Source organism: Vidua macroura, chromosome 27 (assembly GCF_024509145.1).
Source record: "Vidua macroura isolate BioBank_ID:100142 chromosome 27, ASM2450914v1, whole genome shotgun sequence".
Taxonomy (NCBI): domain Eukaryota; kingdom Metazoa; phylum Chordata; class Aves; order Passeriformes; family Viduidae; genus Vidua; species Vidua macroura.
This window is the reverse complement of record NC_071597.1, coordinates 231501-244827: the sequence shown is the minus strand read 5'-3', so window position 1 is coordinate 244827 and position 13327 is coordinate 231501. Positions and strand designations below refer to the sequence as shown.

General features: G+C 58.8%; 1 protein-coding gene across 4 annotated transcripts; it reads right to left on the bottom strand.

The window, feature by feature from the left end:
- Positions 1–231: 231 nt before the first annotated feature.
- STAT3 (signal transducer and activator of transcription 3) lies at positions 232–13243 on the bottom strand. 4 transcript variants are annotated; one of them, XM_053999947.1, is made up of 24 exons: positions 13151–13243; positions 9320–9466; positions 8632–8776; positions 8386–8484; positions 8024–8119; positions 7859–7940; positions 7377–7471; positions 7017–7168; positions 6424–6582; positions 6232–6324; positions 5520–5579; positions 5217–5246; positions 5005–5098; positions 4875–4922; positions 4574–4657; positions 4385–4483; positions 4097–4232; positions 3815–3867; positions 3633–3727; positions 3221–3360; positions 2641–2856; positions 2372–2414; positions 1923–2035; positions 232–1844 (listed from the first exon to the last, which is right to left on the bottom strand). In XM_053999947.1, exons 2-24 carry the CDS (start codon positions 9445–9447, stop codon positions 1789–1791), a joined length of 2316 nt encoding a protein of 771 aa, XP_053855922.1. In that variant the 5' UTR covers positions 9448–9466; positions 13151–13243; the 3' UTR covers positions 232–1788. The 4 variants fall into 4 exon arrangements, with proteins under 4 accessions (XP_053855922.1, XP_053855923.1, XP_053855921.1 ...); XM_053999948.1 differs by lacking the exon at positions 13151–13243 and adding an exon at positions 12878–13092; XM_053999946.1 differs by lacking the exon at positions 13151–13243 and adding an exon at positions 12102–12369 and having other exon boundaries at positions 2644–2856.
- Positions 13244–13327: the final 84 nt, after the last annotated feature.

Sequence of the window (13327 nt, the reverse complement as noted above, 5' to 3'; positions counted from 1 at the left end):
AGCAACCATGGGCTGGGACACGGCGACTGCCCCCCGCATGCCCGGGGAAGGGCCCCGCAGGCCCCGATAAGGGGCAGCTGCCCACGCGTGCCTGGCAGGTGCCGGAGCCAGTTCGCACGAGCAAACCGCAGCTGCGGCACCGGGGCTGAATTGCGCTGACAGAGGCCCCAGTTCCCGGAGCAGGGTCAGGCGGGTGCCGCAGGCAGAGCCAAGCTCACACCCCAGAGCACGTCGCTTCAGGGCCTTTATTTTGGAGAAAGTTAAAGCCTGTAGATACAGCAATAAAATATACAAAAAATAAAATTTTTTACAGTATTGAATGCTGCCAGGGACTGCGGCTGGAGGCAGCTATGGTGAGCGAGCAGAGGGGCAAAGGGCCCTCATCGCCCCTGAGCATCCCCAGGGCCAGCCACGGACCCCCCATCCTGCTCCCACACAGCTTGGAGGGGCTTGCCCAGACCCCACAGCCAGGGGGATCTTCCCCCCTGCCCTCTGGTTCCCTGCCTACCAGCTGTGATGCAACTCAGGAGGAGCAGCTCTCCCACTGCCTCCCCCACCCCTCCACTGCTCATCTGTGTCCGTTTGCCCACTGCATCGAAAGGGCAGGAGGGCTCCCCCAATTCTGTTAAATGCAGGACCACAACCACCAACCCCCCAAAAGTCAGGACACCTGCCCTTCACAACACCCCTGTCACTGTCCTGCACTGCCCCACAGCATGTTCCTCTCCTCACATCCACCTGCTCTCTTCAACTCTTGCCCCTTCCCACCTTAACTGTGAGGGCCAACCTCCAACAGAACAGCCACATGAAGCCCCCGAGAAGCTGCAGACCCCATGCCTGGCCCCTCATAACCCAGAGAGAAGGGGACAGGCCAGGTGCCCCACTGTCAGCCATGCTGGTTCCCCCAATTCCCCAGGGTCCAACTGGTCTAACTCAGCACAGTGCTGGAAGCAAGACCGAGCTCCCAGCACCAGCCTGGCCACAGGGAAACAGGACAGCCCCTGTGGCTTCACCCAGCTCCCAGAATGGGCCACAGCTGCAAATGCTGTTCACACACAGGTGCTATTACTGGGTAGCAGCACTGCCCTACCCCAGGGATACCAGCCATCCCAAAATGACCACTGTGCCCAAAGCAGGAAGATGGGGATAAGCACAAGCAGCTCCTGAACCGCTGGAATCCCAGCAAACCTAAGCTGAGTCCAGCAGGGGTGCCTTCAGAGTCAAGGGTGGGAGCACCTGGATACATCCACCTGCAGCTCCAAGCCCTGTACTGGTCATCCTGGCCAAAACCAGGGCCAGGCAGGCGCAGAGAGGGGACTCACCCCAGCACCCTGCAAGCTCTAGGAGGTGCTGGGAGCAGCAGGGCAGACCCTGCCACGTGGCCAATCCCCTCTGCAATTCCAGACTTGTAGGGTCTTGTGGGTTTGGGTGCGGGCAGTCAGGGCAGCAGCTTCCAGCAGTGGGACCGGGGCTGTGGAAGCGTTTGTGGGAACTGTGGCTGCAATCGGAGACAAATAGGCACTTGAATGAGCAAAAATAATAGAAAACTGTTATGGAAGGAAATAGAAAAAGGTTCATCCCCCTCCCCCAGAGAGGAGCGGCACCACCCCAGAGAGGGGCTGCGCTGTTGGGTCAGGTGAGGACCTGAACCCATTCAGGGACCCTGGCCCCCAGCTGTTCCTGAGGGCAGGCCCGGAGCAGCTGCAGCCGAGTGGGACAAATCCGGGGGAGCGCTCTGGAGGTGGGAAGGCTGAGCCCAGGGAGGGCCCCGTGCGCCGGCGCAGCCCCTCACATGGGCGAGGACGCACACTCTGGGGTCAGCTCCATGTCGAAGGTCAGCGACTCTGCGGGCAGACACAGCCAGGGTTACGGGGCCCGTGCGGGGTGGCAGCCAGGGCCCCCTGGAGCCCCCCCTGACTCACCGAACTGCCCACCCGCGTTGCTCTCTGCGCCCTCGCTGCTGTTGCCGAACTGCATGAGCGAGTCCAGGGTGCGCGGGGACATGGGCAGGTCGATGGTGTTGCTGAAGGAGGTGCTGTCCGAGGGAGAAGAAGCACAGAAACCTCCGGAGTCAGGGCCTGACCAGAGCTATGTAACACCCCCTCTACCCGCTGAGGGGCCCCTGGGCATGGCCCAGCGGCCCCCAGAGCTCTCCAAAGGAAAGGGGCCCCGGAGGGGAAGAACAGGGCTGTGGTTTGGGCAGCAGCCGGAGCCTAGCTCAGCCCCCACTGTCACCCCAGGCTGGGAACCCCACAGTAACCAAGCAAAGCTCAGAGAGAGGTGGAAAGAAAGGAAGGAAACCTCTCCCTCAAACAAGGCTGAGCACACAAACTTCCCCCAAGCACTGCAGACAATCCCCAGGAACACTCACGGGGTGACACAGATGAACTTGGTCTTCAGGTATGGAGCAGCACCTGCAAGGAGGGAGAAGCTTTGTCATCAGCCACCCAAGGATGAATCTTTCTCTCTGCTCCCCAGAACACAGGCAGTGTCCACCCTCTGCCCATACTCAATGGGACCCCATGGCTGGTCCCACACTGTGGCTGTGCCCTCCAGGGATGGCACAGGGTCCTGGCTGGTGACAGACAGTGCTATCCCCAGAGCCTCCATGTGACAAAGGAGCCACAGAAAGTCAACAACTACCTGAGTCCGTTGCTTCTGAGTGTTCCTGGCTCTCGGAGCGGCAGTACTTTCCAAACGCCTCCTCCTTGGGGATGTCTGGGTACAGGTATACCAGTGGGGACACCAGGATGTTGGTGGCATCCATGATTTTGTAGCCCATGATGATCTCCGCAAACGACATGTTGTTCAGCTGCTGCTTGGTGTAGGGCTCCACTGACTGGATCTGTGTCTTTCCTGTACAAGGAAGAAGATTTTTGGCACAGAACAAAGGCAGGGCTGCCTTCAGACACCCCCAGAGCAGTAGGGACAAGATGGGCCTGGGGCTGTGTTTAGCCCTACCAGGCACACAGCAGACCACGGGGCAGGACTGGGACCTGACTGTGTTCAGTGCCATAGAAAACTGCCCCATGGGCAGCACATGGGCACAGAGACCCAGAAGGCAAAGACCAGCTAAGGGCGGCCAGGCTCAGAGGTTAACCCATGAAGACAGCTTCTTGGGACAAGGATGAAGGACAAGTGCTTATCAGGGCATCCAAGACCCCTCCGGAACCTGGAATGCCAAGCCAAACACCCAGGGTAGCAAGGGTGGAGCTCGTACCACTGATGTCCTTCTCCACCCATGTGAAGGTGATGCCTCCTTCCTTGCTGCTCTCACTGAAGCGCAGCAGAAAGGTCCCTGGGGGCTTGGTGCTCAGGATGGCTCGCTCCCGCTCCTTGCTGATGAAGCCCATGATGTACCTGGGCAGGAGGAAGCAAGAACAACAAATATGGGTCAGGGCACAGGAGCAGCTCCTCCAGGATGTAAGTCCTGCCAGCTCTGCTCAACAACAGAACGCAGCCTGGCCACTGACATTTTATGGATTCCCAGGTGAGTTTTCACTCTGAACCAGCAAAAAGTATCCCAGGACAGCACACCTACACATGGACAAGGCACCCCACGCCATCAGGGTGGAACCCGTGGGACCCCTTCCAAGGCCCAGCCTAACCTCCGGCTCTGTGCTGGCACTCACCCTTCGTTCCACAGCGCCAGGATGTACTTCTTCACCAAGTCAATGATGTTGTCCAGCCAGACCCAGAAAGAGAAGCCTTTGCCAGCCATGTTCTCCTGAGGAAAAGGCAGAGAGGCTGCTAGCACAGCTTGGAAGAAGGGAACAGCCAATGGAACGTGCTCAGGGAAGAAAGGAAATTCTACCTTGCAGAACTTGGCCCAGGTGATCTGACAGCCAGAGTAATTCACACCTGGTCCTAGAAGAGAAAAAAGAACACAACCATTTAAATAGAGCTGTCCTTCCAAAGACACCATCTCCAGGGTTTGTGCCATCTGGGAGAAAACCAAGCACCTGAAAATTACTCAGGCCAAAAGCTCTCAGGCCAAACACAGGACCTCACTCTTGGATGACATGTACAGGTGGGGAATCACACCAGGGGACAACAGGGATGGGCAGGACACCCTACCACGTCACCCCACACTTACCCAGCAGTTTTTCTGCCAGCGTGGTCAGCTGCTCGATGCTGAGACCGCGCTTTGTGGTGGAGGAGAACTGCCAGCTCAGCACCTCTGCCACCTGGTCCCAGGTCCCAATGGGTGGCTTGGTGAAGAAGTTCACGTTCTGCACAAGGGAACACACAGCCCTGAGTAGGACATGGGACAGGAGCAGGGCCAGGTACTGCCTCAGCCTTGCTCCTTGGCCTCAGTTTCCCTCTCTCACCATGACACCCCCATCCTGACACCTGCCGTGCTGCCTTCCCACACCAGCCCTACCTTGGGGTTGTTGGTCAGCATGTTGTACCACAGGATGGACGCCCAGGCATTGGGCATCTGACAGATGTTGGAGATGACCACCACAGGCAGCGAGTGGGTCTGCAAAGAGAGGATGTTACCATCATTTGGAACAACTCCCAGGGCTCTACCCAGGCCCGCGGCAGTGGAAGGCAGTGACCTGTGCCTCACCTCCAGGTCGATCTTCAGCCCCTGGTGATACACCTCTGTCTCAAAAGTGATGAGGTGCAGCTCCTCGGTGACTATCAGCGAGGCCTGGGCAGAAGGGGACACCATGAGCACAAGACACCCACCCTCAGCCCAACACACGACCACCAGACCCAGCATGGCTGCTGGGGCTGGCCTGGAAAGCTGCCAACGTGCCAGTTGGTGCCGGTGGACCCCCTGCCTCAAGGTAGGGCTCCTGCATCCCCCCCCAGCTCAGCTGCCCCTGTCAATGGCCAGTCACCCACCCAGGGCCCCTGACACTCACATCACAGTTGGCCCGGCCTCCATTCCCACACCGCTGCTCCCGCAGGGTCTGCAGAGAGAGGGACAGGCTGCAGCAGCACCACAATGACACGTGGCTGTACAGGAGCAGCCCAGGAGCTCATGGTACCCACCAGGTGTTTGAACTCTGCTGAGAGGCTGCCGTTGTTTGACTCCTCCATGTTCATGACCTTGGTGTTGGTCCCCAGGATATTAAACTTCCGGGACCTGGGAAGAGGAAAGAATGTGGCTGACAGGGCAGTCTTGCAGTGAATGTGTGGTAGGATGTTGGCCAGGAAGAAAAGCAGAAACATGAAATAAGGAGCAAAGCAAACAGTGTACTTACCCCCGAAGTGCTGCAACATCCCCAGAGTCCCTAGAAAACGGGAAAGAGACACCAGGTCATGGCAGTGGCCTTCCTACCCTGATGCAGACAAGCTGGTGTGCAGTGCTAGCTGCATCCCAGCACAAGTCCCATGAGCCCCACAGGCCTTCCCCCTACATGGGGGTGAACCCTCAGGACTCAGCACCACCCTGCACCCTCCCTTTCAACTGGGGGCCACACTGGCCCTTGTTGTGGAGATCGAGCCCAATCCAGGGGCAGCAGTAAGCCCACCCAGTGCCACTGGAAGAAAAGCACGGGACTCACTTGTCAATGCAGACTTTGATTTTCAGCTGATAGTTCAGCTCTGGAAACTTGACCAACAACCTGCAAGAATCAGCAGACACAGAGCATGAACATGCACAGAAACTGCTCCTGTTCCACACAGCCAGCAGTATGGACCAGCTCCTCTGGTGGCCCTGGGCACACCTCCACATGGGCCTGGTACATGTTAGTCCTGGCACCTGTCCCCAGAACCAGGGAAGTGCTGGTACTCCCCTGAGCATCCCAAGGAGCTCATTTGGGCTGCTGACAGCCCATGCCAGGCTCTGAACAAACACCCTCCACACTACCCTGGGCCAGAGGCTGCCAGGGAGGCATAGCTGGGAAAGGGCAAGGAAGCTCCAGGCAGAGCCTGGTGTCAGAGCAGCCTCCCTCCATGGAGGCTGGCAGGGAACATGGCCCAGGCTGAGCAGCAGCTGGCCAGGGATGTGCTGATGCTTCCCACCCCCACAGCGGGATTTACCAGAACCCGGCTGCCTCCAGGAACATGGCAGATCCCCAGCCAGCCCTGCACTGAGTCATGTGGGCAGCACTCCAGCCCACTGGGATCATCCCTCTGGGATCTATCCTGCTGGTATCCATCCATTCCCAGCACCAGTGTTCCCCAGATAAGCTGGGGGCTGCATCTTCAGAGAGTGATCCCAGGCTGCCCTCCCTGCTCAGCTCCCCTCCCTCACCTGCACAGGAGGTGACCCACCTGACTTTGGTGGTGAACTGCACACCTGTCTTGATGACGAGGGGCCGGTCGGGGTGCATGGGCATGCAGGGCTGCCTCTCCACAACAAAAGCACTGCAGGAAGAGCACAGAGACCACAGTCAGACCTCACTGCCCACCCTCCACCCACAGCCATTACTGGGATTGCCTGCAGCTCCCGCCTGCCTTCAGCACCTTTTCATCAGGTTCCTGAACAGCTCCACAATCCGCTCCTCCAACATGGGCCGGTGCTGGACGATGGGGTCACCCTTATAGGATACTTTTTGCTGCAGTTCTTCCAACTTCTTGATCTGCTGTCGGGTCTGTAGCTGCGATTCAGCGAGGGAGGTTATCCTAGGGGAGCAGGGAGAACCAGCATTAGCTCTGGCTGCCAAGCCTGCACTGTCCAGCCTGCAGAGCCCTCCTCTTCCCATGCAAGAACACATTCTCCATGCCAAACCAGTCAAGAACTGTGTCTGTGGCTCCAAGCCCAGAGCATTTTTCTAGGCCATGCATTACAAACAAAACCTGACGTGCCCAGGTGACTCCAAGGCCAGAAACTTTCCAGCAGCCTCAGAATCCCCCAGGCATGGAACTGGGGACAGTGGGACACCTTTCCAGCACAGTGCCCACCATCCTGGCTCAGTCTAAGCTGCAGGCTACATTCACATGTGTAAGCATCAGAAACCATTTTACAAGGACATTTCCAGACACCAAGAGCTCATTTCCACAGCAGGTGTATGAATGCCACTGCTCTGAGCACTGACACAGTCCCAGGCAGCTCTCACCAGTTCTCGAGCCGGTCCAGGCAGATATTGGGTGGGCCACCAATGCAGGCAATCTGCTGCCGCCTCTTCCAGTCTGCCAGTTCCTCATCTGCCAGCATCTTCTGCACATACTCCATGGCTGACAGCAGCCCAGCCAGCTCACTCACTATGCCCTGCCAAGAGAGAAAGCAGAACCTTCAGCACCCTGTGACTTCCCCCACGGACCCACAAGTTTCACATTCACAGGCAAGGAAGAAGTCACTCAGGGCTGTGCTTGCTGCACTGGTCCTGGTTCTGGCCATGCAGGAACTACCAAACTCCGACCCTGAAGAAGGGGGATCTGCAGCTGAGTGAATCTGGAGAGCCAGCTGCCCCACTTACCCTGCGCATCTGGTCCAGTGCAGTCAGCATTTGCTCCAGCTGCTGCATCTTCTGCCGGGTCACTGACTGGTTGTTCCCATTCAGGTCCTGCATGTCTGTGCAGAGGTGAGAAGCTTCAGCCACACACAGGGACTCTTCCCACCTTCTCAAGTGCCACAACAACACAACACTTTCACAGCAAAGTGCAGGCGCCCTACAGCCAAGCAGGAATCTAGCACAGCCTCCAAGCACCTCTGTGGCTCTCCTGCATCCACAGAGGCAAATCCCTCCCCATCACACTGCTGCGCTTACAGCAAAGCTCAGTTCAGCTCCCTCAACAGTAGCATCCCTGGCAGAAACAGAAGACCAGGTTTAACCAATTGCCATGGAAATGCCCTGAGAATGAGCACATCCCCTCTGGGAGTAGAGGTTGGAACAACTCTCCAGCAAGTTTCCTTGCAGGAACACACTGTGGTTTGCAGATGCTAATGAACTGTCATTACCTCCTTGGCTTTTCAAAGTCTTGTAGTTAAAATCAAAGTCATCCTGGAGATTCTCCACCACTTTCATCTTCTGCTCCAGATCCTTCAGGGCAAGAAATGTGATTTCATTCACAGCACTCAAAAACCTTGGTGGGGAGAGCCAAAGGTGCCCAGGCAGACACATACCTGCACCCTCTTCCTGACATCCTGCAGGTGCTGCTCCAGCATCTGTTGCTTCTCTGTCACCACAGCTGCTGTTGGATGTGTTGCCTGTCCCCCTTGCTGCAGAGGGGACAAGAAGGGCGTAAGGACAGGGCTATAACCTGGGGATGCTCCCTTCCAGCCTGAGGAGGCTCTGCTGGGTCCTCAGCCCACCCCTAACACACAGTGGCAGATGGCTGCTCACTTCAGCATCAGTTCCAGGGTGTCACACAGTCAAGGAGATGAAAGACAGAGACACCCAGCTCACCACACCCACCCAGAACACCCAGGCTGCATCCTGGCTGTCAGGAATCAGGATGGAGGCCCTGGGATACCTGGCCACTGACCTGGGCTGCGGTGGCAGCGGTCTGGAGGAGCCGAGACTCTTCCCAGAGGCAGCGAGCCACAATGCGGGCTATCTCCATTGGCTTCTCCAAATATCTGCTCTGTAAAGAGTCAAACACCCCACGGTCAGCAACACAAGGCAACCCCTAGGATCTCCACATCCTTGAGGGCTGTGGATGGTGAGCTGTGCCAAGGAATCGCTCGGACTCTCACCAGCTCCCCCACCATGGTGGCACTTCCCAGCTCACCTGCAGGAACTGCTTGATGCGGCGCAGGTTGTGCTGGTACAGGACGTTGGACTCCTGCAGAAAGCGGCTGTACTGCTGGTCGATCTCCCCCAGCAGGTTGTGGAACACCAGTGTGGCGTGCGACTCCTTGCTGGCAGCGTATGCCCTGTTCAGGGGAGGGAGAGTCCTGAGTGCCTGGCATGGGGCAAGGGGCAGAGCAGGGGACCATGCAGGGGGGCTCTGCTCACACCCACCATCCCCTGTGTAACTTACAGAATCATTTAGGAAGGAAAAGATCTCTAAGATTGAGTCCAGCTTGTGACTAATCACCATCTGGTCAAGTAGACCAGGCAGACAGTGCACACCAGCACCTGATGTCTGTGAGCATGTCCCACATGCTCATGGACAGGATCCAGCAATCACTGTGTCAGCCCCTTTTACAATAGAGGTCAATGTTAGCCAGCCCTGGATGGGGACATCCCCCTGCCTCAGAGCTACCTCTGCTCCTGGCCTAGGATCTAACACAGTGCACAGAGTGCTACTCCATGCACAGTCCTGCTTCCCTTGATGCCACATGAGCCCCAGAGAGAGAGGCCAGTCCCATCACCAGGGGCCCAGGGAAAGTGACAGAGCTCCTCCAGCCCACTTGAGCCCCTGCAGATGGGTGTTATGAGCAAAGTCCCCTCACTGGCATTTCAAAAGGCCTTACCAGTCCTGGCTTTCAATCCACGGGGCCAGGAACTGCCGGAGCTCCATGGGGAAGCTGTCGCTGTAAAGCTGGTGGAGCTGCTCCAGGTACCGCGTGTCGAGCTGCTGTAGCTGGTTCCACTGCGCCATCCTGGCCAGCTCCAGAGACCTGAGGGATGGCAACACAGGTGGCTCAGAGTTGGCTACTGGCTTCCTCCTGCCAGGACCCTGTGACTACTGCAATGCCCTAAAAAGGGTTCTCTGGCCTGAACCAGAGACAGCCAGGGAATGAGCCCAGGGCACACTGCTCCAGGACAGCTGGCACGGGCAGGCTGGTCACTGGCAACAGGTAGGAATGAGGCTTTAATTTGTTCTCGAAGGCACCCCTGGTCGGCCCTGCTGGGAGGCAGGGAAGTGGCTGTGGAGCTTACAGTAAGTGAGGAAGGCGGAGACTGCCAGGAAGCTACAGAAACAAGGAAGGAGCAATTTTCAAGTTCACGACTTGAATCAATGAAAATCAAACTGACACTAACAAGGGGACTCCAGCTGTGCTGGCAAATAAAGGCACAGCTCTGCGTGACACCAGCAGTCACTTCCCTGCAGAAAGTGGTTGGCTCTTCCCAAAGGTCCCTGCGCTGAGTGATGCAGCATCACTAAGTGGTCTCCTCCCCTGAGGGACTCTTTCCCCATTTCTCTAGATGTGAAAAAAGAAAGTGGAAACATCCTCTGTGGGCTGAGACACCAGGAGGGGACAGACATCGGCACAGACATGGGAGTTAGAGAGGTTTTCGGTACTTCACAGCACTGAACAGCCCCAAAGGCAGGAGCAGCCTCCACAGGAGATTAACCTTGAACTACAACCCGCTGCTGCAATCCTCAGAGAAGTCCACATGAAGCAAACCTGCTTTCAATGGAGCAACAAGTGAACACAAAAGGAGAGAGCCAGTGGCCATGCAAAGTCCTGCAGACAACAGATTCCTACAGCCCTGGAGTCAGACCTGGCTGATGTGACAGAGCCTCTGTGATGCTGCAGTCCAAGGGCTGGACTGTGAGCCGTGGGCCAGGGTTGTGTGTGGGGCAGCACAGCAGAGCCCCCATTCCACAGGGGCTTCAGCCCTTTGTGGCCGGTTCTCAGCTGCTGTAGCTCAGGGAATGCTCCCTCTGCTCCAACAGCTGCAGGGCTCCAGCCTTCCACTCAGTCCTGGAGGCCACTCCTGCTGCATGAGTGGTGCTGCTGCTCGGGGAGAAACCCAACAAAAGCACAAGCCAGGCCAGAGTGAAAGCCCACCAGTCCCGCAGGGATTGCCCTGCCTGGATGGTGAGCTCAGCCACCACTTCCTATTGCACCATGCCCCGGGGGCGGGGGGGCTGCACCAGCCCCTCCGGAAACAGCAGCAGCTGCTGCCCCAGCCCAGCTCCTGCCAGAGCCGTGCTTCCAGCTCTGAGGAGGACAGTGCTGCAGCAGCATGGCACAGGAAGCAGTTACCTGGGCAGCCCCTGCAGCGCCCGGTGCCAAGTGGCTCACAGGCAGACCTGCCCATCAGGCTGCAGAAACTGAACCAGATGCCACATCCGGACCCATGATCCAGGCAGATGTTCCACCTGAAAGCCACAATCTCGGCATTTCAGAGCAGTGCTGGAGCCCCAGTCTGAGAGCACCAAAGGGCCAAGAGCAAAGCTCCCAGGCTGCCACGAGGCAGCAGCACTTGGACGGGACTCAGCCACTTCCCACTGCCACAAACAGCTGCAGGAGAAGCCAGCTTGCAGCACTAAACTCCAGCTCCTCCTGGCATACACCCAAGGCACTCCAACATTCCTGGAGAAAAAGGTCCCCAAGACATTCCTCACAGCAGCAGCCACCACTATCAGGGAAGCTCTGATCCTGCCAGCCCTGGAACCCCATGCAGGAGCCTCTGCCTGGCCAGCCCCACCAATGGGAAGCCACCCTTGCCTCGGTTAAAGATCTGAGGATTGAACCTTTCTGATTTCATTGGGCTTGCCCATCTCTGTGGTCTGCCTCTCCTCCATCTCTGGAATGGAGCCAGAGAGCAGCCGACACGGCCAGGACCAACACGGCATGATGCAAGCTCACGGGTAAACATGCTGTCCAGAGCTCAGAGCAGAGCTACTAAAAGTAGCTCAAGAGCTAAAGTTCACCTTTCTTTATCTTCCTGCAAGGGCAGAGCACAAGAGTCAGGCCCAGCTGCATAGTGTCACCCGCAGCCTCTGGGACAGCTCTGCACACTCCAACCCACCCCACTCAAAACGGGGCTGCCCTGGAAGCAACCCTGCAACTGCTTTCTGCCTGCCTTCTCATCTCTGGGACACACCTGGGAACACTCTGCACATGTGCCCCTACAACAAGCAACGAGCCCTAGGGCAATGTGTATGGGGGAGTCACTGGAAAGGGCCTTAGAAGGACCCTGGGACTCCATGTCCCCTGCAGTGACAGGAGTAGGACGAAGCTCAGTCACTGACAGCATTGCACAGGCCACATCATCACGGTGCCATCACAGGGTTATGACAGAACACTTCACAGAGTCCCTGCACCAGGCACCCTGCACCTCGCTGCCCCCTCTTCCACACAGCCATGAACAGCCCATGGAAAACTGCTCGACATGGCAGCCAGTAGCTCTGGCAGCACAAGAGCCAGTTTGGAAAGGCTGCTAGAAGAATTTGACTCTGCTTCTTTGGAGCGATTTCAAAGCCAGCCTTGGAGGTGGAAAACAATGATGCAGAGATTTGCAACAGGAGGAGGGAGATGGCTCTGGGCAACCTCACAGATTTCCGATCACCCCACATACCACAGCCTGCTGTTCCTCATCACAGCTCTCCAAGGTCCATCCCAGCCGAACTCCCACTGCAGCAGCTGTGAGTGACACTGTCACCATCGGGACACCCAGCCCACACCCCTCCTCTGCTCTGCCAGCGCTGCTCCAGCAGCTCCAACAGATGGAGAAGACTGGGGGAGTGACAGTGATTGCGGTGGAAGCGGGGTCTGCTCCCCGATGTGCCCACCAGGCAGGGCCGGTCCCTGCAGGCGCAGAGGGGGCGTGCCCAGGCCAGCCCACCCTCCCAGCTCCACCTGCAGTGCCAGTCCTGCTGCTGGGACAGGATCGCGGGGGCGTCCCATGGCCCGTGGGACAGGAGGCACCCACACACGGGCAGCGCAGTGCCGGGCTGCAGGAGCGGTGGGCAGCACTGTCAGCCCCCGCAGAGCTCTCGGGCGGCTCGTTCTCCCCAGCTGCACAACCCGACTGCTGTGCTCGTCACACCCAGCACCCACGGGGACTTGTCACCGAGGCCAGGCCCCGAGGTCACCGGTCCAGGCCGGAGGCCCCGAGCTGCTGCTGCAGTCCAAGAGGCATGTGACAGCCCTGAGCTCGCAGCTCCGCAGATCCCAGCCGCGTCCTTCAGCCCCGGTGTGCTCGGGCCACCCTTTCGGCTCCCAATCCTGGTTCCGAGTCCTGCCATCACCACAATGCTACCAGCGCTGCGACGAGCCGCACCAGCCCGTGCCTCGTTCCGCACGGGAACCCGGAGGCTGTGTCAGCCCCGGCTGGACCCGGGCGGGCCGCACCTCCTCTGGCCCTGCCGGTCCCGACGCTCTTCGCTCTCCAAGAAGCCGGTTCGGGTTCTGTCCCCGTGCCGGGCCGTGTGCGGTGCCAGCCCGGAAGATCGCACACACCGACCCCGCTCCGCACCGCGGCTCGGCCCTCCAGTGACGGGGAGCCGGGACAGGCCCCCCCGCGTTATCCCGCCATGCCGGCCCCGCTCCCGCCCCGGCCCCAAACCGGCCCGGGGGACACCGGCTCCCGGCGACGAGCAGCGCCCGCGCGCCTCCCGCGCTCACCGGCGGTCCCGGCGGGCGGGGCGGCGGCTCCCGGTGACGGCGGCGATCGCGTCCGGCTGCGCCGAGGGACCGGACCTCCAGAGGCGCGGCCCGGCCCCGCCACACCCCGTCGTGACGTCACCATCCTACTGCCAATGGCGACTCGGTGCTCCTGCCGCCCCGCCCCGACAGGCCTCC

Coding starts and splice junctions, on each gene's coding strand:
- STAT3 (XM_053999945.1), bottom strand. CDS start 12,121: ATGAGGAACAGCAGGCTGTG. Junction 9,467..12,101: donor ATGAGGAACAGCAGGCTGTG/GTATGTGGGGTG, acceptor GCCATCCCTCAG/GTCTCTGGAGCTGGCCAGGA. Junction 8,777..9,319: donor TGGATTGAAAGCCAGGACTG/GTAAGGCCTTTT, acceptor TCCCCTGAACAG/GGCATACGCTGCCAGCAAGG.